Source organism: Podarcis tiliguerta, assembly GCF_965153285.1.
Source record: "Podarcis tiliguerta genome assembly, chromosome: 8".
Taxonomy (NCBI): Eukaryota; Metazoa; Chordata; class Lepidosauria; order Squamata; family Lacertidae; genus Podarcis; species Podarcis tiliguerta.
In genome coordinates this window covers 3,675,495-3,701,275 of record NC_139541.1, presented here as the reverse complement: position 1 = coordinate 3,701,275, position 25,781 = coordinate 3,675,495, and the positions used below count along the sequence as shown (strand labels likewise).

The window sequence follows — 25,781 nt, the reverse complement described above, 5'->3', positions numbered from 1 at the left end:
ACAAGCAATCCATCTGTGCAAGCCCAACTGAAGTGAGCGTCACCCCTGCTGCTCTGCCGCAGCTCCCACCCCTCTCAACAGGACTCCTGGCAGCTGGTGAACTGTTGGGCAGACTTTGCCCTCAAAGCACCACACTGGTTTGACTCCCACTCTGCTGCCACCGGTAACAGCATCCAAAATCTGCTGCCTCTCACCTTGCTCATGGTAGGGCGGCCTCTGATGACTCCACTGAACTGGAGCCTTCTTGCAGGAAAAAAGTGAAGTGTGTATATCAGACATAGGCATAGTACGGAAGACAGGCATTTACGAGTCCTGAATAACCCAGAACACTGTTCATCTTGGCTCTTCTGAACGCTCTTCAGCTCATCTCAGAGAGGCAGCACCTTGGTTTTTGCACTGGGTTTATCAACTTGCCCTTTCCAAAAAGGTTCACAGGGTGGCTGGTGGGTGATTACTGGCCACAGTTCAGGATCCTTCCCCAAATCCTTTCAAGTGCATAAGGGCCTAACACTATGCATCCCACCCAAGAGCAGGAAAGGCTGTTCCATGCGGAGTGCAGAGGGGTGATTAACCCTTTCTCCACCACCCACTGCATCTCCCACTCCCATGCTTTCCCTCCCACTGGGTTTCAAACGCCTCTTTGCCCCCCCAAGAGAAACACAGTTCCGCCCAGCTGATGGATTTACTGCTGAGGAACTGGACAATGGTCTTCTGAGAAGTGTTTTAGTGCAGAACTTCATTTCCTGCAACTAGAAACAAAGGACTCGGCCATCAGTATTACCCAGGATATGCTGCAAAATGCACCTATGAAGTCCTCCTGAGATAAGGCCACAAAACCCACTTGCATTACAGGCTGCACAGGAGTTTAGTGTGCGATTGGTGCTGCTCATCCATGCAAGCAGCCTACAGGTTCCACATTACATTGCTGGCATCATAATGTCACAGCCTGTATTTCCCTCTATTTAATATGAATTTACTCTTTTCATAGAAAATCTGATAAGTTTCCCCCCTTCCAATTTTAAACCGTTCCTAAGTACCCATTTGTGATATTCAAATGACCCCATTTGCAATATCCTCTGCCCGGAGGCAGCCCAGGATAGTTTTGCGGCAAGTGTCAGCAACAGAAGAGATTTAAGGTTGTTCTCAAAATCCTGAACATCCCTGGGATCACTGTGAGCCAGCTAAATGTTCATGATATCTCCAAACTGCAAGCTCTAAATGGCAACCTGGAGTATCACTGGGTGTGCCTGGGGCCTTAAATTGGTGCCTCTGCAGAGCCCTACTGCACCATCATGGGAGCTGGGTATGTTTAGCCTGGAGAAGAGGAGACTGAGAGGTGAAAGGACAGCCATCTTCAAATAACAAAAGGAAGATGGAACAAACCTGTTTTCTGCTGCTCCAGAGTGCAAACCTCAAACCAAAGGATTTGAGTGACAAGAAAGGAGATCCTGACTAGACATTAGGAAAGACTTTGTGATGGTAAGAGCTGTTTGACAGTGGAATTTATCTGTAGAACTGGAGGCAGAGACTATCCTAAAAGCACCCAAATGCTCTGTCTGTCTCCTTATCCCCACCCTGCAAACAGGCACACATTACTTGAAGCTGCAACGTGAAGTCAAGTTATGTCTCATTCTCTCCATGGGTTAGTGTGATTAGTAACCAACAAAAGATAAAGCCCCACTGAAATGAAGGGGAAATATGCAAGAAGCCCCCTCCTCTTCTTGGCCAGTTCCAGTTCAGTTCAGTGGCTCTTGTGTTTCTGGTCAAGCATGTTGAAAGGTTTCTAAGTTGCTGAGTTAGCTGTTAATTAAACACCTGACAGCGCATGATCATGTTACTTACTGGAAATGCAATGCATACTGTTTTGGGGTTCAGATGGGACAGGGTCCAGTGGGATGGTTATGACAGAGGGAGTGGGGAGCTTGGGCTGGGAGAAAAGGGGAGAGAGAGACAGTGAACAACTCCAGTGGTGCTGACAGGGCAGACACAACACTCAACCCAAAGGAAAACACATACAATCTGAGTATTTGGAATACATCGCATCCTCAGATTCATATTAGAAGCTGGGCAGAAAATCAGCCAAGTTACCATGACTTTTCCAAAGCACTTCTCATAATAAGTTAAAATTCTTTCACAGGGACTGTAGTAATGTTGTTTCAGTTTGAAAATTTTGGTCACTCAAAAACTAAGTAAAAAAACCCTCAATTTAAAAATAAGAACAAACTTGATAAGCAATTCATTGCTGGGGCACTGAATTGTCATAATGTGTATTATATTGTTGAATTGTTTATAATATTTAAATACCCAAACCATTATTTTTAGAGAAAGGCATTTTCATGAATGCAATGGGCTGATGAATTATTCTTTCTTTAAAAAAAAAGTTAAATTGCATACATTGAAACATACTAGGTGTACATCAGGTCTTTGACCTTCCATTGCTTTGGTTTCTGGTGCTTAAGAACATCAGAGGAGCCTGCTGGATCAGGCCAAAGTGGGCCCATCTAGTCCAGCATCCTGTTCTCACAGCAGCCAGCCACATACTTGTGGGAAACCTGGAAACAGGACCTGAGCACAAGAGCAACTCTCCCCTAATGTGGTTTCCTGCAACTGCTGCCAGTTGTGGAGGCAGAGCAGAGCCATCCTGGCTAGTAACCATTGATAGCCCTTTCCTCCTCCAGGAATTTGTCTTATCTTCTTTTAAAGCCATCCAAGTCAGTGGCCATCCCTGCCTCCTGTAGGAGCAAGTTCCACGATTTAGCTCTGCACTGAGTGAAGAAGCACTTTCTTATGTGGAAACACTATATATGTGGCAATGGATCTCAAATGGCCCAAAGAGGTAGGCGCTCCGTAATGCTTCTTTTCAGAGAAGAAGTGCTCCTTGCATTGACTCTAATGAGTGCCAATGCAGACCATTTAATGCAGGGGTCAGCAAACATGTTCAGCCATGGGCCGGTCCACTGTCCCTCAGACCTTGTGGGGGGCTGGACTACATTTTGGAAAAAAGTATGAACAAATTCCTATGCCCCACAAATAACCCAGAGATGCATTTTAAATAAAAGGACACATTCTACTCATGTAAAAACACGCTGATTCCCGGACCGTCCGTGGGCCGGATTGAGAAGGCAATTGGGCCAGATCTGACCCCCAGGCCTTAGTTTGCCTACCCATGATTTAATGGGTCTGGCTGGCAATAAAGAAACACATGCCCCACCACACTGCCCCCAAGCGTCACGGACACACCTCGTCACTGCTATCATCCTCCCCTTTGTTGCCTTTCTTCTTTTTCTTCTTCTTGTCATCCTCCTTCTTCTTATCCTTTTCAGGGATGATGTTATCAATCCATGCGAGGTCATGTTGGGAAAAGACAAGGTCTAGCATCTTCCGGACTAAAATCAAGGCTAAAATCTAAAAGGAGAGAGAGAAAGAGAAAGAGAGAGAAAGGAAAACAAAAACCCACCAAGACAAGGCTCAAATAATCTAGCATGAAGACTATGAGTTGTTTAGAATCCAAGTACCCAAAGTGCAATGAATGAGATCAAATTTCAGTGGGTTACAGGTTGATTCCTTGCGGGGGCTGATTCTGTGGCAGACCTGGGTTGGTGTAGAAGCAGCAGCAAGAGGAAAACTCCTGGCCATGATACTGGCAGGCCGAATTCTTAGGAGGGGATGCAATTTGGAGTGGGATTTCATTCATGTTTCTTACTCCTTGCCCAAAATTTCACATGTGGAAGGCACAGAAAGGCTGGTTTTGGGCCTGGCACTTAGGTGGAACCATTTTTCTTTTGCACCCTGACTCAGACAAAGAGATGGTCTACAGATTAACTGCTTCCCATCCCATAGTAACAGAGATATATTTCTCTCTCTGGACAAAAGTTGGCATTCACTGCTTAATTTCATCCAACAACCTGGAGTCCTGGTTTGGTCCACAACTCCCACCAGTGCTGGCTGGGGCTGCTGGGAGTTGTAGTCCAAAACTTCTGAAGGGCAATACTTTGTATTGGTTTTATAAATGAACACAAACTGTAAAAAACCAAATCTATATAAAGAGATTCTCCAAATCTCAAAACTTCCCCCCATCCCCTCCACGGGGTCTCATTTTAGACATCTACAACTGCATATTCAGCCACACTCCAATTTTTATATCAAACCATATTGTCCATAATATTTTTACACTACAAGTGAGTCAAAATCCTGGGAAAGTTGCTTTCTTTAGTAACAAAAGAGCTCTGAATAAGACACATTTTGGGCCACAGATCATTGGCTTTGTGGGTGGATGTGCCCATCTCAGAACCTTCTCCCAGTGGGCCCCAGAACAGGAGACAACAGTGAACATAGCTGCCTACCATCACAGGGAAGATTATGGCTGCCACAGTGGATTTCAGGATCCAGAGGACAGCCAGACAGACAATCTGAACCATGGTGAACAGGTGGATTCGCCGCAGAGGGACATGCCTGAGGTAGACGTAGTCAGGCTGGTGTTTGGCTGGCATCAGGAAGAGCTTGCAGCGATCCCAAAACTGTTGGGGGAAAATGGAAGGATTAGTTCTGGGGAGGTGGCCAGTGATGAGGAGTGGCAAAGATATTGAAGCAATCATTGAAGGTTTTGTTAAATGCCAACAATGTACAGTGGAACCTCGGGTTACGTACCCTCCTCCTTCGGGTAATGAGCTCCGTTAACCCAGAAGTAGATGCCCCTAGTTGCAAACTTTGCCCTGGGATGTGAGCGGAAGTCATGCGCCAGCAGTGTGGCAGCAGTGGGAGGCCCCATTAGCGAAAGTGCGCCTCATGTTAAGAACAGTTTCAGCTTAAGAACGGACCTCCAGAATGAATTAAGTTCGTAACCGGAGGTACCACTGTACAAGGATCTGTGCTAAGCACAGAATTTTATAAGGTCCATTTTCTGTGGGCTGCTGTTAGGGTTGGCTCAGATGCAGGTCAGCACTCAAATGCAGAAATGAGCAGGAAGTTTAATTCTTTATTCAAGGAAACAGTAAAGAACGCAGGGAAGCCTCAAGGCAGGACCAGCCTCCATAGCACAGTTGCCAGGACTGACGGTTCCTGCTTCCTGCTTCCCCCTAAAACCACTCTTCCTCCAGAGGCCACTAACACAGACGTAAGCTATGGCGGGAGGGAACTTTGGCCGCTTGGCCTTTTCAGGAATAGGCAGAAGCTGTGCACTGTGATGCTAATCATCTCCACGGCCGGCAACTGGCTTCTTCCTCCCTGCCTCCTTTCCGACATTGTAGTATACCACCATATCACAAAGTTTAGCTGTCTGTATATTACTATGCTGGAAAGCAGATATCACCCAGCCCTAATGCATAGCTCTTCATGTTCTTGGGGGTAACGGGGCAAGACAGGCAAGCTCCTGGGAAGCTTCCCGTGCAGAGTCTGAACCACTGTCTGGCCTTGACTCTTCCCTCTCGCTCATGCCTGTTGCTTCTTCAGCAGCCCACCATCCCTCCCCTCCTTTGTCTTCTGACTGTCCTCAGTGTCCCACCACCATCCCCAGAACTCTGAGGCTTCCCTAGGGAATCGCCAGCTGGTGCCTCCCCCCACTCCTCACCAGCCAGACAGTCCCTGACAGCTTGTTGGTGGGGCTGGCATCAATAGATGGAGCAACCAGGCACCTGCACCTCAGCAGCAGCCCCACGGACAAGGATCCCCTGGGCTTGGTGCAGTAAGGAGATGGGTTCCCTGAAGCAGGTGGGCCTGTGGATGGTGCCTTGCCCATGGAACCTCCAAAAACCCTGCGGAAATGTAGCCTACACTTTTCTGAGCAAACTATTCCATTGCTAAGTAGAAACCTGGCCACTTACGCAATAACCTGAGTGGGTAGATAAAGGTGGTGATTGCCAAAATCATTATGAAGTTGCCAGAACAATTCACGTTCCTACCTGGATGCCATTTAGCGAGGCCACTCCCATGTAGAGGAAGACTCCATACAGCACAGGCATTGGGATGTACTATGGAGAAAGAGAGAAAGAGAGAAAGAGAGAGAGAGAGAGAGAGAGAGAGAGAGAGAGAGAGAAGGCAGGTGAGGCTTCCTCTTTATCAGACATTTCCACAAATGCTTTTGCAAGGGCTGCTAAGGCATGTTCCCTTGATTAATCTGCCTTTAAAACGATGAATCACTGAAGGCTGCAACACTATGAAAGCTCACTTGTGAGTAAGATCTTTTGAACACGGCAGAATTTATATATATATAGGGCTGAACTGAAATTTATCTGATGTAGATGTTGAGATTAGACCAAAGCTTTGGATAAAAATAAGAAACGACATGCTAAGCCTATGCCTAAAATGATGACAAAAATCTCTGGAATGTGTTACCTTTAGAATAGGAGCCAGGAAGACAGATATCCCAGTCAGAACAAAGACAATGATTCCCGTGATTCTCTGCTCCCTGAAAAAGAACAGAAGCAGTGAAATTGAGGATTCAACTGTTACCACATTCTCTGTTTGAGGTTCACCATAATCTACAGCACAGCCCCATGAATGTTGATTTGGACAGCATTCAATGGAGCTTACCTCCAGGTAAGTGTGCACAGGATATAGCCTAAAACTCTTGCGATGCTCTACTAGAGGTCATTAGTGTGCATGGATCGGTTCCTCCCATGCCTAGCATAAGTACTGTTAAGAGTGTCTGTTGGTGTATGGCTGAGAAATGACCTACAAATTTAGCAAGAAACAAACAAACAAACAAACAAACAAACAAACAAACAAACAAACAAACAAACATTGTTGTACTGTTGACTCGAATGGCAGAACTGCATAGGATTCTGATTACATTATGCTGATGGCAGGCCAGTTTTAGTGGCTGCTGGCAAAATAGGAGCACTGAACACAGTCTGGTGAACTGCAAGATGTGTAACAGGCCTGCTATAATAATGTGCCCCCCAAAACCCTCATGGTCAAGGAGGAACATATGTAGAGCACTGTTACATTGCGCTTCTATTCGCAACTGCCCTTTACAGGTGAGTTCAAGGAACCCTCACCTGACTCCCAGGAACTGAGGCTGCTCTCCTGGCGCACTGGTCTCTGTCTCCATCTTTAAGCTGTCAATGTGTGCGATGGAGATGACTGTGGCTGCTACATACCATGGTAGCCCCATGAATGAACAGACCGCCATAAGGATGCCCACCCAAAAGAGGTCCAGATGATAGCCTGCAGCTTTCTGAAACAAAAGGACACACTGTTTTCATAGAAGGAAATGGATTCTACCCCTTTAGCCAAATAAGCTCTCAATATACCCAACACATTAAACCTAGGATTTGTGGAGGATGCTGGGACCCTAAGGCTAAGCATTAGTAACAACTTATCTGTTTGAAAAACTAGAGAAATCGAAGATTAAGGCACAGGCAGAAGTATGGACAGGTATAACAATGGGCCGGTGGAAAAAAGAGCTGTGATAACTCCTGTCTGCTTCAAAGGGGCAGAGCATCTGTTTTGAATACAGAAGGTTTAATCTCCAGCATCTCCAGGTAAAGCTGAGAACAATACACAGGACACATAAAAGGGAATGCCAGACCCAACCTCTAAAGGGTCAGCTAAGCCACAAAATTGGGCTGGAGCAAAAGAAAATGTATGGATTGCTATTAAAATTGATATAAAACAGAATTCAAGTTTAATCTTCCCCCAAATTTAAAGATACATAAACAATGAATGAAATTTCTAAAATGCAATAATTATAAGGTAAAACGTAAAGCTAAAGGACCCTTGGACAGTTAGGTTCAGTCAAAGGCGACTATGGGGTTGCAGCGCTCATCTCGCTTTCAGGCCGAGGGAGCCAGCATTTGTCCACAGACAGTTTTCCGGGTCATGTGGCCTGCAAGACTAAACCACTTCTGGCGCAACTGAACACCGTGATGGAAACCTGAGCGCACGGAAACGCAATTTACCTTCCCACCACAGCAATATCTACTTGCACTGGCATGCTTTCGAACTGCTAGGTTGGCAGAAGCTGGGACAGAACAATGAGAACTCACTCCGTCACAGGGATTTGAACTACCGACCTGATTGGCAAGTCCAAGAGGCTCAGTAGTTTAGACCACAGCGCCACCCGTGTCCCTAATAATTATAAACACAGCAATGATAAAATGAATGCTGCAGGCCGCGGGCACTTCAACCCACAAGGGGTCTTCCTCAGCAGCCAAAAAATAAAGAAATTACAGAGGTGTTGCCAGAAGTAAACATTTGACTGATCTAAACAGATACGGTGAGCTGACCAATTGTTTCATCAAATAATTCTGCATGCATGGGAAGACTGGAGATGAATGGATTGATAGAGAACAGGAATTTTTCTATTGCCCAATCATGTATATTTTGAGGGTATTCTCCAGGGTTCTGAATATCAATTGTCACCCACCCACAAGTATTCATCATGGGTGAAATTTTAGAAATTTCATTCATTTTTTAAATGTATGTTTATATTTTCAGATTAACTTTCAGATTAAAGTTGAATTCTATGTTATATAAATCTTAGCAGCATTCCATACACATTCTTTTGCTCACACCCAAAAGGCATTAGCGCACTTAGGGATCCGCAGAGTATTCACAGTTTGTGTAACAAAACTAATAGCACAGCATTTTGGCTAATCTACTTTATTTACATATAATGCACTTGGAGCATTCTGCTTTAGCTCCTTCCTCTTTCTCATCAGACAGCAAAGAGAGAAAGAACAAAGGACAATAGTCCCACTTCACGGAATACAGTGATACCAAAACACCCTGTCTCCGTCACTTCCCACACTGTGGAATGAAAACATACACCGTCATGTCATAGACAACAATCCCATGACTGCAGACAAGGGGAATGAATCTCCAACAGGTTCCCCCCCCCCCGCCCATTTAGTCCTGTGAGCCCTGTGAGGTAGGTTAGGCTGAGAGGCAGTGACTGGCCTCGAAGGTCACCCAGTGATTTATAGGACGGCCGGGCGGCACTCTTAACACCACACTGACAACTTCTACTTCTAGACTCCACAAAGATTCCTGGGATAGTGAGACTCTTAATCCCAGGGCCAGAGGTTCAAGCCTCACATTGGGCAAAATAATCCTGCATTACAGGGGGTTGGACAAAATGAACCTTTGGGTCCCTTCCAACTCTACAGTTCTTTGAATCTATGAATTTTATTATCTTTCTTAGTCTCTTGCACAAACTGCTGTTCTGAATAATGCTTTTTATAGGGAAGGAGGGAGTAGAGATGAGTTTATGGAATCAAGGGGGCAGTGGCCCCCAAATATTTGAGAGCCACTAGTATAGACAACACTGAGCCAGATGGAGAAATGGTCTGACTTTGGATAAGGCAAGTTCTATGTTCCTGGCCTTGTATACTGATCCCATCCCTTTCCTTTTCCAAATGAGTGGGCCTTTGAACTCCATGCCCACCAGGGCTCCATCACCAACGCCTTCTTCCAGGTTTCACAGCAGACAGCGTTCTCTCTCTCTGTGGGTTCAGTACTGGTGAACACCCCAGTTGCAAGGCAGGGAAAGGAAAGCATACCCGGAGCTTGTGCTCCTTCCTGTTCACTATGACGGCTGTAATTTGCTGGTCCATGAAGATCAGGATGGTGACCAAGAGAGCGGGGAGCGCGCTGGCCAAGTAGATCCACCAGGGATTCTTGCCAAATGGGAACACAAACCATCCACGGTCTAAGCGAGTGGGCTGTAAATGCAGTTCAAGGGCAGAAGGTTACCTATCACCATATTACGAGTATGGCACACAAGACTGACGGCAGGAACCCTACATTTCTTGTATGCTGCCTCACAGCACAGGTCTGCCTTGTGTGGGAGAGTGATTTCTCTCTCACTTCAAATTTCAACATCAAAAGTGCTCAAATGGAAAGCAGAAATGTAGCTGGACAGGGGAAGCCCAAGAGCACATGATATGGTGGTGGGATGGAGGGGCTGTTAGATGGCCCATGCCGGCCTATTCAGTATCTTAAGACATATTGAAACAAACAAAAAGAAAGGTTGAAATGAATTGATTACTTCAGAGCAAATTTATCAGGGGTAAGGTGGAGGCACCGGGGCTATGGGCATGGGCAAGAAAATACTTGATTTTCACAAATTAAGTGAACCAAAAACACAGCTATCCCTGGAAATTCTTCTTTTTCTGAATTCAGCATTGCAGTTCTCCAACCAAATAAAATGCACAGAAATATACATATTAGGGGAAAGTGTGGACAGAAAGGCAGGTATCCGAGAAAACAGAATAAAGGTATGTATTATGCTAGGGGAATGTGTATACTGGGCAAGATTGCATTAAAATGGGTGTATGAAATGAAATAGGAATGCAGACAATTTTTAATGAGGACTTCTTCAAAAATGGAAATTGATGTGGAAATGTGAAGAACTAAATTTAACGTTAGAAAAATGGAACCGCAAAGAAACAAAATTGACTAATTCATCCAGTTCTAATTGGGGCAAGTTGGTGTTTTGATCCGATCTACCTCTATGATGGTCTCATTCATTGATTTTACCTTAAAATCTGTAGGCACTTGTAGTTTTGGAGTATTCAGTCCAAAAAGACAATCAAGACCAACAAACATTAGTATGGACATGAAGATAGAGAAATCACTAATAAGCTTTCGGAGCTAGAAAAGGAGCAAAGGGAGAGGAGACATACCAGAAAGAAAGCAGAAAGTGGCCGTGTTAGAACATTCAATAAGAGAGAAAGAAAAGATTTCAGTTAAGAAATTGTTTTAAAACAAACAAAAAAATTCTAATTCTACTTTGAAGGGAGAGAGAACCATCATTTATGGACATTAGTTACAATACATTTTTCAGCATACTGGGGTCCAGATCATTCTGCCCTCCCCAATCTCTTTCAAGAACAACTCGTTTTGCAGGCTCCGAGTTCAGCTTTCTCTGAGACACTGAAAATCCTACATGAAACTCTCAGTCCTTGATCTTTCAAATCTGACACCCCTGCCCTCTTGCCTTCTGTTCTGCATGTGCACCATCATCATGGTTGTGGCGCCCACTGGTGTCCCTCTTGGCTTGGTGCCATGTGCTGCCCTAAATCTGCCTTTGGCTTGAGGTTACCCCATTCCTGAGATATACCAGTTGACTTTGACGGTTGGTTGTTGTTCAAGTAACTGGGCCAGCCAACCACAAAGCAGTAACGAAACCTTGAGGCTACACAGAGAAGTTTTTGGAAGCAAGCAAGCAAAGGGGTGGAGCAGAGGGGCATTAGGAGATAAGAGCACATCAAAACCCACAAGGGAATCCGAACCTTAATTATACTGGGCACATGCAATTTGGGAGTCTCCAGTCCCAGACAGGCATCTATTCCACAGAAGAACAGGATGGAGAAGACAATGGAAAAATCAGCAATCAGGGCCCTGACCTAAAAAGAGAGGAGACAGGGTTTGGAAGGAAAAGGCAAATAAAGTGGAGTGATGACACAGAGGGACCCTTGGCGTCATTTTTGCTGCCACGCAGGTAAGCAGGAAGGGGAGCCATCTGCAGGTTTGCAGCTTCTGAGAGCTAGATGAGCAGACACACAGAGGTTTCAAGCTCAGGCTGGTTGAAGCAACTGGTTCACACCTCATTTTATTTCAGTTTCACACCCGTTTGGCTCAGAAGAAATCATTGCCTTTTTTCTGTATAAATGTGCCTTCTCTTAGAGTTGGAAGTGCTTTTTCTTACTAAATTTGTGCAACTGTTTTAAACGGTTTGTAGCCCTGCTTAGGGTGAAGGGCAGGCAAATAGATAAAAATAAACATAAACATAATACAATTGTACCCACCTTGATCTAGTTGGGGGGGGGGAGTGTTGGATAGAACTGATTAACATGTAGCCTACAGATCTTTGGGGGACCTGAACTGCTTTCCTCCTAATGAGACTCTTAATCTCTGGGTCATGGGTTTGAGCCCCATGTTGGGCAAAAGGATTCCTGCACTGGACCCTCGGGATCCCTTCCACCTCTACACTTCTATGATCAATTGCCCCTCTCCCAGACAAGAACCCTTTGACCTAGTTCTGTGCCTGAAATATACTCAAGAGTCCCAAAGTGATTTCATGCTCTTTATTCAGCTCATAGTGGTGAGGAGGAATGAATGAAAGTCCCCTCAAAGTATCTGCTTTATATACATTATTTACACAATGGGCTGCACATGATTGGCTAATTCCGGAATTCTACTGTAAGCCAATCAGGTTGTGAATTCACTTCTATCTGGAGCATGATTGGGTGGTTCCTGCCAACCAATCATACTGCTGCATTGTTCTAGGACCAATCAGACTGCTGCCTTTTGGATCCTATTGTTCTAGGACCAATCAGACTGCTGCAGTTTGGATCCTATTCAACTCAGTACATAACAGTGCCCCCTGGCAGAGCTCACTGCTGGATTCAGGCTTGGATGCAGGTCACTTTCCAGATAGTACTTCCAGCGGATCAACTTGCATTTTGTGATTGAAAAGTTTTGCTTTTGGAGTGTAGAGCTGTCTTCTCCAACTTGTTGCCCTCCAGATGTTTTGGATTACTCTTCCCATCAGCTTCCAGCCATCCTATCAGTGCTAGCTGGGGCTGGTGGAAGTTGTAGTCCAATACACTGGAGGGCACCAGGTTGGCGAAGGCTAGTTGAGAGGATCTGTGGTTTTACTTACCTTTGTAGGAAAGTAGCGACTGAACTTGAATTTTTTCAGAGTCAAAGTCATGGAATAAGTCCCAAAGAAGAGAATGAAAGACATGAGGGCCAGGTCAGGGACGAATTTGCAGGATTTCCCCACCAGACTTCCTCCATATTTCAGACATTCCTTTTTGCTCAGCTGGGTCCAGTCCAGAGCTGTTACATTAATAGGATTGTACTTGAAAGAGGGAAGAAAACAAACCACAGTATTTTTAGGATGCTAAACAATAATTTGTTTTCATTGTCAAGTAAAATGCTGTTGGTCTTAAAAGGCACAAATCTCTTGAATTTAGAAGATTAACAACGTTCCTAATCACTGTCCTGTCTGAAAAGCATCAGGGGAAAGTGTAGAGTATACACTAGAAAATGAAATATTAGTAGTAGCAGAATTGATAGGTAATACAGTTTTTCAAGGTTGCACAAAGTTCTTTTGAAACTTTTGTTTTGCTTTGTACAGTGTTTTAATTCTTCTTTATTTTATTTTACATTTCTTACTGGATTATTTTAACTTCATAATAAAGTCTTGAAAATTGAAGAAAATTTATTTTGAAGATTATCACAATTAACATTCACACCCTCTTCAACAAGTCTGACCTATCTAAAAACATTTTGGATTGCTCTGATTTATATGAGCAATCATACTCCACTCCTTTGCCATTTTCAATCAATGAAACAACACTACCAAATCCCATGGAAAAAAAGCAGCTGCAGGGTTCGAAGGCAGATAAAGAGTGAAGAATCCACTCAAGCAATGCAAAATACCCACTGGGTGGCAGCAGTCATCACTGTTCAACTAGGTACCTGGAAATGTTGGTTGATTCGCAGCACAGTTCTATGGTTTAAACAACTCCTCAGGTGTGCTCAAGGGATTTTGCTCCTGTGCTTGCCTCTGGCTACCTGCTGTGTTTGTACTTGATGGGAAATTTTAATTATGCCATCCCAGCTGGTTCTTATGAGCATTGTAGTCTAAAACATCTGGGGGGCAGGGACTTAATCAAACCTTTTTTCCTCAGCCTAATCTACATGCAAAGGGATGCAGGTGGCGCTGTGGGTTAAACCACAGAGCCTAGGACTTGCCGATCAGAAGGTCGGCGGTTTGAATCCCTGCAACAGGGTGAGCTCCCATTGCTCAGTCCCTGCTCCTGCCCACCTAGCAGTTCGAAAGCACGCCAAAGTGCAGGTAGATAAATAGGTACCGCTCCGGCGGGAAGGTAAACGGTGTTTATGTGTGCTGCTCTGGTTTGCCAGAAGCGGCTTAGTCATGCTGGCCACATGACCCGGAAGCTGTATGCTGGCTCCCTCAGCCAGTAAAGCAAGATGAGCGCCACAACCCCGGAGTCGGCCACGACTGGACCTAATGGTCAGGGGTCCCTTTACCTTTACCTTAATCTACATGCTTTGTAGATTCATCTTGATATGAAAAAGGTAAAGGACCCCTGATAGTTATGTCCAGTTGCAGATGACTCTGGGGTTGCGGCGCTTATCTCGCTTTATAGGCTGAGGGAGCCGGAGTTTGTCTGCAGGCAGTTTTTCTGGGTCTTGCGGCCAGCATGACTAAGCCGCTTCTGGCACAATGGAACACCAAAACCAGAGCAGCGCACAGAAACACCATTTACCTTGCCCTTCCCTATTTATCTACTTGCACTTTGATGTGCTTTCAAAATGCTAGGTTGGCAGGAGCAGGGATCGAGCAACGGGAGCTCACCCCGTCGCAGGGATTCGAACTGCTGACCTTCTGATCGGCAAATCCAAGAGGCTCAGTGGTTTAGACCACAGCGCCACTCGCATCCCTCACCCTGATATAGGGAGCATTTAATCTGATATAGAATATGCATGTTTGTTTTGCTGTGTCAGGGCTGTTCCCAATGTCTTGCTTGTCCTTTGAAAACACTGGTCAGAAAGTGAAAAAGAAATGGCTGAATTCTCCCTTCTTTTATTCGTTTACTTCTTAATAGATTTCTTTACTAACCCTTCACCAAAAATGGCTGCAGGGGCCATAAATAAGATTTTTTAAAAAAGACAATAAGCAAAACATTAACATGGTTCTCATAAATTACATTAAAATGTAATTAGCATCATCATTCAAATGACAAACCATCAGCCTCTGATAGCCTGACTAAAAAAGGTATGTCTTCATTTGGCATTCAGAAGAATTATAGAATCATAGAATCGTAAAGTTGGAAGGGACCTGAAGGGTCATCTAGTCCAACCCCCTGCAATCTCAGCTAAAGCATCCATGGCAGAATATAAACATGAGAGGGAGGCCATTCAGTGGGCACAGAGCCACCACGGAAAAGGCTCTTCTGCTCCGCCCTGCACTAGAGCACCTCCTTTGACACAGAGACCACTGAGAAGCCTGCTCCTCTGATCTTAGTGCCTGAGCAGGTCAATGCAAGACCTGAATGTCCACAGAAACAGACTGAACTTGGCCTGGTTATTGTTGAGATGTCAGAAAAGAAAGTTTTATAAATGCAAGCAAAGAGTTCTATCTTCACGGAAGAAGCCCTGATTCCACTGGCTTTATCTAATTTTGCCTACTCTATGGAGTTAGGTAAAACATGTAAACAAATATGCAAGTAGGAGTTATTATATATGGGAGGCAGAGTAGAAAATAAATCCCAGCTACTTACCACAGAAATGTTAGTGTTGTTTGGGGCCAGTGGAACTGAAGCATTGAACAATGTTGTATTCACTGCAGAAAAGGAGTTAGTTAAGATTTTAAAAATATATATATTAAAGAAAAAGTCTCACTCCAGATATGAAATCTTGCTTAACAAGCCACTGTTATCTCCACTGGCTTGAACTGTTTCGAATAATCACTATTTTATAGGCAAAGCAAAAGCACAATCCATATTCAGTCACAAATTCCAGGGTGGGATCCAGAATCTCCAGTCAGTTGCATGATGAGGCATGAAGCTTGAAACATTGACAAAACTCTGACCAAATCTGGGGATGCAATTACAGATTCTTGTTGGTGGGTTAACAAGGAAATGCCTTTCTGCCTGAATGAGGTTTGGCAAGTTGGAGGACAAATGCCCTGGTTCTAACTCCAGCAGAAACTTCTCCCCGATTAACATAATGTGTGGCCTTCCAATTTGGCTTCAGGGGTGACTTCAAAAAGCCAAATTAGATGCCTCCCAGATACCCAAGGTGTCTTTTGGCGCATATTGAAACAGTTGACCTTATATAATAGCTACTGCTCAAGAGACTGCATGGCTGAGAGGTAATGGTCCAATTCAGATCAACCCGGAGGATAGGATCTACAACTGCACGGAAAACTCTCCATCTTGGAAGAGGCAGTGACTGATCCTTATTTGATCCCATGTTTGTTTCCAGACATCCTGGCTGCCAAGCAAGGCTGGCTACAAAAACACAACTATCTCAAAAATAAAGAGCCATTTACAACAGAGAGCCAGTGTAATGTGATGGTGATACTGCTGAGCCTTCATCTACCTGGTGCCATGCTAGCTGCAGTTGCTGGGAATTATAGCCTAAAACATCTGGAGGGAACCAGACTGTTTAGTTCAAATCCCAACTCAACCAAGATGCTCACTGGATAATCTTGGGCCAGTCTTGATTTCCCAGTAAGCTGCTAAGTCGAGGTGTGGGGTGCCACGCATGTTAGCGAACTATTTGAAGCCCAGCCCATTAGAACACACACAATCACATTTTGAGAAGTTGCAGTTCAAAACAGACAAGATACTCACCTGTTATGAGAAGGGAGAAAGTGGCAGGAAGAACTGACCAGATGACTTGCTCATAATCAAGACTTATAACTTTTTTTTAATTAAAAAACCCCCCACATAAATATGACTTTTGTACTTTGCTAGGTTGCGTTCTTTGGTACAAACCTTTTCTATTCTGCAATTATTGTCCCAAGACAAGAGATGGAGTAGAAATTTGTTTTCGTTTACATTCTGACGCAAACTCACCTAACTCACACTCCCCAAACTAGCTTGCGAACTGAAACAGTTCACAATGCAAATTTTGAAATGCAGCTTGCAAAAAAAAAAAAAGGCACAAAAAGCTTATGTTAACAGAAGGTGCATGTACACATTAGTGAAAGGAACCTTATAAAAAGAAAAAGAAAAATTGGGCAAAATTGTGTACAAAAATTTCTATGTTTAGGAGAAAAGTGCATGAAAATGCATATAATTTTTCTCTGTAGTTTTTTATTGTAAAATGATGCAGAAATAGGAACTCAACTTAAGACTGGAAAGCAGGAGAAACTGAATTTAACAGATCCCTCAGTCCCTACTGAAGGCCACCACTGTGGCAAATACAAATAGAAAACACCCACCCACCCTCCAAAATTTGTGGTCAGTGGGTAGCATCTTCTTCAGGAAGCATTCTTCATCTGCCATCCTGGATTCTCACTGCAAGAAAGAGGATTCTCTGGATCTTTTCCCACCCACCTTTTCCAGAAGAAAACAGAGAAAAAGCAGGCCACCTTTCAGGGAAAATATGAAGAGAAATTCCAAATAAGCAGCACTGAAACCAAAACAATCCTTATAATACTACTCCAGAATTTCATACCAGGGGATCTCAAAAGATGTGCTTTTGCCAATAGTAGCGAAGTCCAGAACAAGTCAGCATTATCCTTACAGAGTTACAGGTGTGGTCTATCTGCTTCAGCTTGGTCAGGTAAACACTTGAGGTCAGTCACGGGTGGCTTGAAGGAGCTGCGTGGCCAATAAAGGCAGCAGGTTGACTCACCGACGTCTCCTTCATTGGACTCTCTCACCCCCACTGAGCTTATAGAGATCAGACCTCAAGCAGCCAGGATCTCTTCTTGGGAAGCCTCCTTGCTTTGGGGACCGCAAATATTTAATTCATCTCTGCTCAGGATTCCAGAATGATAATAGTGGGGGAAAGGAAAACATGTGGCTGAAAATAACTCTTATCAGCCTGAACGAGCCCCAACATGAGCAATTTTGTGCAGAAATGTGTGTTTGGTTTTGATCACTGGGTCACTAAGCCAAGCTGTGGTACTGCATTATCTCAGCGATAATGAATCTTCCCAGTGGAGGACAACATTAAAGGAGTTAATGAAGGAGAAGTGATTGCTGGGTTAGAATCAGAGTTTTTGGTACTACTGTATTGGGTCATAACACTCCACTGCTGAAGAAAAGCAAAATAAGACCAAGCAGAGAACAGAGAAAATCACTGTTATTCATTCCGGATTCCTTTATGGGGTTACAACAAAGTTTCTCTCCACAACTGTCAGTTTTTTCCAGGACCAGACATATTTTGTGATTTCCAGTAGCTTAAAAAGTGATTGTTTCATTACCCAACTTAAAAGAATTCTGTAGCATTGGCTGTATTATTCTTATTCTTATTTAAATGGTTTGGATGAGAAGGCTCATGAAATGCTTTATGTAAGCTGTGTATATTCAGAACTAGTGATGAAAGTAATAATTAAAAACAAAAAAGGAACGAGTATCAAATATTAAATAATTTTAATATTTATAAAATGATACTCACTTGAGATTGAAAGCAGCCAAATAGATGTGTGCAGCAGAGACAAATATGGTACAAATCAGTTACAGTAATAAAAAATCATAACTAATGAAAAGAGAAAACAAAAAAAAAGCACCAGAGGGCGATTATAGCAAGCACTCTCAGTTTAAAGAGGAGAGAGATGTTTAATTCTGATACCATTTATGTAAAAACATAAAATAACAAAATTAAGCTGATCTGTGGAAGGACCATCAACAACATGCAAAATGCTAAAAAGAGAATGTACCAAATTATCCTACGGTGCAGACAAGACAATGTCAGGGACCAAAAAGCTGGTCTCAACATGGTTCAGCATCCATTTCTGGTTTGCCCACAAGCTAACACAGAACTGAATCCCATCCATGGTTTCTGAATGACTGGAAATGGATCTGGGATTGCCACAGCTACCCTGTTGTTGTTGCTGTTGTTGTTGTTATGTTTACGGATAACCTTACTACCCAGTTATCTGCAAACATCATCCTGTGTCCAATTCTGGGCACTACAATTTAAGAAGGATGTTGACAAGCTAGAACATGTGCAGAGGAGGGCAACAAAGATGATCAAGGGTCTGGAAACTAAGCCTTACGAGGACCTTTTGAAGGAGCTGGGTGTGTTTAGCCTAGAAAAGAGGCGACTGAGAGGAGATATGATAGCCATCTTCAAATATCTTAAGGGCTGTCACATGTCACATGTTTTCTCCTGCTATGGAGGGTAGGAATTGATGCAGGTTTCAAGTTACAAGAAAGGAGATTCCAACTAAACATTCGGAAAAACTTTCCGACAGCAAGAGTTGTTTGACAGTGGAATGGCCTCCCTCGGGAGACTGTGGACTCTCCTTCTTTGGAGGTTTTTAAGTAGGGGGTTGGGTGGCCATCTGTCATGGATGCTTTGGTGTGATTCCTACATTGCAGGGGGTTGGAGTAATTGGCCCTTGGAGTCCCTTCCAACTACGTGATTCTATTTGGTACCTGGTAATGCAGTCTGCATCAGGTTGCTTTGGCTCAGAAAAAAGCTTAGCTCTGCTCTGGTGCACACACAAACCTCTCGTGGATGTGGACTGCCCAACTCACCTCAACGGAAAAAGCAACAGTGCGCACACAGAGGAACACCCATTAGGACCTGCTTCCCCCAATGGAAGTGTTTGGGGAAGTCCCTGGGCTCAGGTCAGAGCAGTCTCTGCACACATCATAAGCCCCTCTCCTGAGGAAACACTGAACTTACTGGAGACCTTGGCAGTAAAATGGGAATTTTACCTTCACCTTCGCGCCTTCAGTCAGGCATGGAAAGGAGACTGGCCATTGTAGCTTTGGGTTTGTTTGTGGGAGAAGCAGGTCCAAATCTTAGTCATGAAGCTGACTAGGGAACCTAAGGCAAGCTCTCAGTTGGTTGCAGTAAGGGGAAATTGCAATAAGAATCAATAACAAAGTGCTTTGTGCACTGTTAATGCAACCATTCTCCATATGCTTTGAACTGCATCAGCCTCAGCATCCAATGGCTGTCCTGGTTGGCGCTAAGGGGCACAGGAGTCAACTCCTAGGGACTGAGGTCCCTTTGCCGCCATAAAATATTTGAGCCCCCCCCCTCCCCAGTTGATGGACATTGCCATTCAAATGGTATGTGTGCACCACTTTACGTGACTGATTATGCAGGATGGGGCTTCCTTGCCCCCCCCTATTTTATTCATGTTGACATCCCTGCTAAGGGGAGTTGTAATCCAAATCAACTGGAAGGTACCAGGGTAAGGAAGTCTGGCTTAGTGATACACAGAGGAAGTAGTTGAGGTTGCTTCTGTATATGGGGCTTAGAATCAGTAATACCTCTAGTGGCCAGAATGAACCTTGAGCACAAGGCTCTCTCCTTAGATGCTCAGGAGATGTTGACTGCCAGGAGCAGCTTTGATCAGCTGCCGTCGATTCACCAGCCACAGGTCCTGCTCAGAGTAATGGATCTAAGCTCCTGTGCTGGTGACATCCAGACTGTATTGCTCTCTGTGTGGAGCTACCCTGAAAGGGTGACAGTTGGGAAACTTCGATAGCTGCAAAAAGCAGTCACTAGAGTACCAGTAGGACAATGTCAAGCTCACAGTACACCTACCCTACAGCAGTTAACATTGGTTGACCACTTGTTCTGGGGTTCAATTTAAGGTGCAACCATTGACTTGTAAAGCCCTAAGCACCCTGCGACCCAGTTACCTGGAGGTCCCCCTTCACCCTTAAGAATCCAAGTGAGTCGCTTGAAGATGATAATCTCAGCAGAGCAGAATTATGCTAAGTGCTAAGGGATAGGGATCCTCTGAGAACATGCTCAGCCCAGGGAATTTTGATGAGTACCAGAACCAAGCTCACAAGTCCTTCCATACAAAAATCCATGCCTGGTTTCCCCCACAAGCAGTATTTTTCAGCAATCTAAAGTGGGGAAGCTTTTAAACAATTGCTATAGACAACTGACAGTCAGAAATCCTTTTCTCATCTATGGCAGATCACCAAGAGATCTGCCAGTAGCTCCCAGTCTTCCTGATTTAGAGAGCAATCATAGGTACGGTTACTCAGTCAGAATCAAGTCACACTGAATTCAACAGGCCTGCCTTCCTTCCTTCCTCCCAAGGAAGTGTGTATTGGATTGCAGTTTTACTGAACCCTGGGATAATATCGATAGATTTCACAGCCACCCAAGAGCCATCACAAACAGTTCCAACAACAAAGTAAAGTTTGTATCTAAAGTTCAAAAAAACTAACACAGATGGTGGGGGTAGCTGCATTGCCCATGACCTATGATGGCTCAGTTAAGTGTCCATAATATCTGAACACATTCTATAGAGAATTTAGAACAGCAATGAATACTATCAGGCTAGGGAATGTGGAGGCCATGTGTCCTTCAGTGGGGGTGAAGGAAAGGAGATAAACCAGCAGCAGAAGAGTGACCCCAACAGAATAGGAGTAACTAACTGCAAATTCATTGCATGAAAATAATGTAGAGAGGAGAGTGTGACCTGACACCCCCCCCCCCCAAATGAATGTCTTTTCCTCCAGCTCAGGATGGAGACAAGTAACCGAGAAGTCCAAGTTGGAGCTAGAGAATATATGAGGATGCAATAACTTCAACAGTTTTTTTTTTTAACTGCAGAATTTCCATGTATTTTGTTCCAAATACCACTTCTTCTAAGAGTTAACGTTTTCTGCTGATTTATTATTATGCAGAGAACTCTGTTGCCCTTCAATATAATGAAGGTAAGTTTTGCACTTTTTGAGCAAATATATACTTGAGAAATGGCAAGTTTTGGTGCGGCTCAAATGGGCAGGTGCCCCCCAGAAGTGGGGACGAGGGAGAAACTCAATTCAGCTGAATCTATCAAATTTGCACTTTCCAAAACAATATGAGAACTGAAACATAGCTGTCCGTCAAAATTCACACTTACATGAATTTTGCAAGACAGTTCTCCAACCAGACAGTGTTTACAAAAATGCACATAACAGGGGGGTATGTGTATAAAAATGAATATATTAGTGAGAATTACAAAAGTGCATTTTATCAGGAGAAGCTGTTTGCAAAAAATGTGTTTGTTAGTCAAAAGTGCAGACAAAAGTGTGTTTATTGGGAGAAAATCACATTAAAATGCTGAAGAATTTCCATGCTGTTTTTTAAATCTGCATCCTGGGAGTTCATGCTGATGGTCTGTTAACAAATTGACTGACTAGATAGATAGATAGATAAATAAATAAATAGCCTTCTACAATACAGCCACTGTCAGAGAAGAGTACATCATGGCTCTGGAAAAAAAGAATTTGGTTTCTTTTCCCCTGATGAGATATTAAAATGTCTTGTAAGTCCGCTCACCCCTCTTGGTGTGGTGGCATTGCAGGACAGTGGAGGCTTCACTGGGGCCCCAACGAGGGAACTGGAACTGCGGTGCCCTTCCTGATAGGCGGTGGGGGCGTAAGCCCCTGCCACCTATCAAGGACAGGGTCCTAGCCCCAGACAGCAGTCCCTGCGGGGGTCACCCTATTTGATGTAAATCTTAGGACCCCCCCCGTCTGGATTGACCACGCATCACTTCCAGCGGGTGGGCCAGAAGTATTTAGATTGCCCCGTGCCCAAGCCAAACCTCTTTCATCTGTATTCAATAAGGTTGTGGCCTGTTTTGACCTAAAGCCAGTCTTATTGGTCTCTTATTTGCATGGGTGGGGGTATGGGGAGCCCAACGCCTGATCCTGAAACTAAGATGCTCTCTTCTTGCAGTTGTAGTATCAAACACTTTATAGACATTCAGGAAAACTTTTAAAATGTCAATATTATAAGTGGAGATATATCTAGATCATGGGTGCCACATCAAATTTTTAAATTTTAGTAGAACCCCAATACCAACCAATGAGAGGCTGGTGGTGTTCTTTTAAGAGGAATGGTTTGGGGTGGACACAGGGTGGGACCTAAGGGGATTTTTTCTTCTGTAACTCTCACTGAGTATTACAAAATGAAAGTAACTGGGTTTTCATCTTTTATTCATCATTTATAGAAGTGGAGTTCTTTGGTCGTTAATTAAGTTTGTCAGTTTAAAATAAAAGTACCGTATTTTTCGCTCTATAAGAAGCACCAGACCATAAGACACACCTAGTTTTTGGAGGAGGAAAACAAGAAAAAAAATATTCTGAATCTCAGAAACCAGAACAACAAAAGGGATTGTTGCACAGTGAAAGCAGCGATCCCTCTTGCTGTTCTGGCTTCTGGGATAGCTGCGCAGCCTGTATTCACTCCATAAGACGCACACACATTTCCCCTTACTTTTTAGGAGGGAAAAAGTGAGTCTTATAGAGCAAAAAATACGGTAATCAGTGTTAAAGAAGCGCATGAATTCATCTACCACACAAATCAGAGATGGGTTACAATAACATGAACTCTATTTTTGTTCTGTTTCAATCTGCTTATATAAAAAATAAGAGCTCTTCTCCTTGGGAGTATCTCAGAGAGAGAGCTTGCTAACTGAATGTGCAAATAAATCCAGACTCAACTCTGCGTGAAGGTATCTCAAATTCAGCACCAAAGAAACAACAACTTATGCATCTCAGATGAATTAGGCAAATTTGCTGATATTTTCCTATTTTTTGTTAATATCTTTTGCTGGGATGTATTTTTACTGAGGGGCAACTACTCTGCTCGATGTCACTGCTCTTTCCCTTTCTGGAACTTCACACATTTTCAAGCTCAACTTCACAGCCATAAGGACTCCAAGCTTACATTACAAAAATCCAGAAAGCTGGAAAAACCCCAGGAATCTGAATTCTTATACAACACCATATACCATGCATGTGCCTTGATCTTTCAGTATGCATGCAAGCCTCTTTGTGATCCATCAGCTTTAAAATCTCACATGGAAGAAACATTGATAATGTTGAAGTAAGATTCAGTTGCCAGTCCAGTCAGCTTCTGTGCATGGCCTCTGCCACAGGCAGCAAAATGACTTGGGCTGGCCTTGACTATGACTGACAGACCCCGGGGTCATTGGCTCTTAAATAGCATTTTGTTAAAATGCTGGTGAAATTATTTAGTACACCAACCACCGATTTAACTTGAACACATGGAGACTTCTTGCGTGCCAGTTTTCACCCGCTTGCCTCAACATGCGATGCCTCCCACACGGTGCACCCTGATGCCACCTCTATGCACAATGCTCCTGGTCACTGGCCTGAGCACATTACAACATCATGCAGAACAAGCCCCAATGAAGAGGGGCAGCCAGAGATGCCTCTGCTATCTCAAACCAGTCTTGGCAAGGATACATCAGAAACCTTTTGCAGGTCTCATTTCCTTCAGGCACAGGGTATCAACACAGAACTGTGGTTCAAACAATGGATGGCAGCAAGGAGCGCACACCAGGATTGCATCAGGAGGATGCAAGACTTGTACTCACCTGGGTCTGGAGCAATGCACTCGCACTTATACATTGTCACGTAGTCTGGCTTGAAGCCTGCATTGATGGGGTAGTACTTGAAGGCTCCAATCATCTTCTTGATGGCGTCGTAGATGAAGATGAAGCTAATAAGAGTGGAGAACCCTTCCTCAGTGAAACGTGTGATGTATTTTATAATGAAGCTGGCATCTGTAGCCACCAGGATAAGGCACTGGAGAGCAGAGTGCAAGCCGATCCAGAGGCGAAACTCCATGTAGTCAATGCCATTGCCTCTGAAATTGGAAATGAAATGAAGTCATAGGTTGTTTTAAGTAATACTCATAAGACATTTGATCCTTATAAGGAAACGCAAGAAGAACATGTGAATGATGTTGCCATAATTCATCTAGTATTTTATTTATTTAGGGTCCTGCGAGGCTGCTCGTCCACTAGCCCAGGAGGCTCCCACTGGTGCAATGGAGCCTTCCTTCCTCTCTGCAGCCCCCTCAACTGCTGATGCAAAGGAACATATAGAAAGGAGAATTCCTGCATGCCAAGACCCAAGTCTGGGGCAGTACTCTTTGGTGAGGCAACCCCAGCAGAGATTTAATAAAATCACAAAATCTGCAGCAAAGCAAAATGTGGAAATATAGGCTACACACACACACTACACTTGATCTTAGCCAAAAGGCCGAGAAGCGATATGGGCCAATGGCCGCAATTTAAAATTAAACTTAAACTTAAATTTAAAAAAAACTAAAGGCTGGTGGAAATATATTTTTATTAAAAAAAATAATGTGGAAATATAGGCTGTTAGACCTTTAAAATATGTGCCCCTCCAAGTGAGTTCCAAAATGTCCCCTTAAAAAGTTTCTTTCAAAATGTTTTCTTAAAAGGTTTATTTCTTTCCCTCTCTGCCCAGTACACAGTTGGGAAGTTAAAAATTGTTTACTTACAAACTCTCCAAAGGTCAGATTTATGTGCTTTTCCATACATCAGTCAGAAAAGATGCACAGGAAAACTTATTTACAAAGTGGTAAAAGTCCCCAAACTATCAATACAGGAACTCAAGAGAGGCTTGTGAAAACTGTGCAACTGAGCTGGAGGTACCAGCTCAGACCTCTTCACATGCTGAGCTTCTTAGGTGGACTGGGGGAGAACAAAGGCTTACTCTATGGTATCACACCCTTCGTGCATTAATTAGTTGTTGGTTATATGAGGCTGGTTATCCTACAAACACCCTGAGGGAGTTGGATGAACATCTGGAGCAGATTTTGAGAGTGCCCAGGGAGTGAAACTCTGCATCTGTCATGTTGGATGCAACCCTTGTTTATTCATACATTTTGCAGAGCCCTTTTCACTGCAGTCATTTCCAACACAAATCAAAACCCAGCACTTAAAACAAAATGACAGTTAAAACATAAATTAGCAGCAGAACAGAATCGAACAACCCTAAACTCCAGAGTAGGGTTAGCCAAATGCAATAGAACGAAGCAAGCTTACTTCTGTAAATTAATCCTGTTAGGAATGATTTCACTTACTTGCTGAAATCGTAGAGAAGTTTTTCAAAGATCAGGATGGGCCCTGTGCTGCTCAGGATAATGAGGGGCTGCCCAGCAAAGAAGCAGAACACGGCCCCTGCCATTGCTGTGCCAAGAAAGCTCTCCATGACTCCCTGGTGGGAGGAAAACAGCTAAATGTCAATAGGTGCCATTTTAAGTGCTGTCAAAAGTGACACTGTTTGGGTGCAAAACAACATCACAACAATCAT

The 25,781-nt window shown here is 43.8% G+C and overlaps 1 protein-coding gene across 1 annotated transcript in view; it reads right to left on the bottom strand.

Moving 5' to 3' along the window:
- The window catches only part of SLC4A5 (solute carrier family 4 member 5), an 84,830-nt gene that overhangs the window by 4,877 nt on the left and 54,172 nt on the right, over positions 1–25,781 (bottom strand). The window contains exons 14-24 of the mRNA XM_083453765.1: positions 25,552–25,685; positions 24,032–24,303; positions 15,261–15,322; positions 12,608–12,808; positions 11,235–11,348; positions 9,501–9,662; positions 6,996–7,174; positions 6,331–6,403; positions 5,898–5,966; positions 4,344–4,517; positions 3,241–3,405 (exon numbers count right to left, since the gene is read on the bottom strand). Coding sequence (XP_083309891.1) covers positions 3,241–3,405; positions 4,344–4,517; positions 5,898–5,966; positions 6,331–6,403; positions 6,996–7,174; positions 9,501–9,662; positions 11,235–11,348; positions 12,608–12,808; positions 15,261–15,322; positions 24,032–24,303; positions 25,552–25,685 — 1,605 coding nt within the window. The remainder of the gene's footprint in view (positions 1–3,240; positions 3,406–4,343; positions 4,518–5,897; positions 5,967–6,330; positions 6,404–6,995; positions 7,175–9,500; positions 9,663–11,234; positions 11,349–12,607; positions 12,809–15,260; positions 15,323–24,031; positions 24,304–25,551; positions 25,686–25,781) is intronic.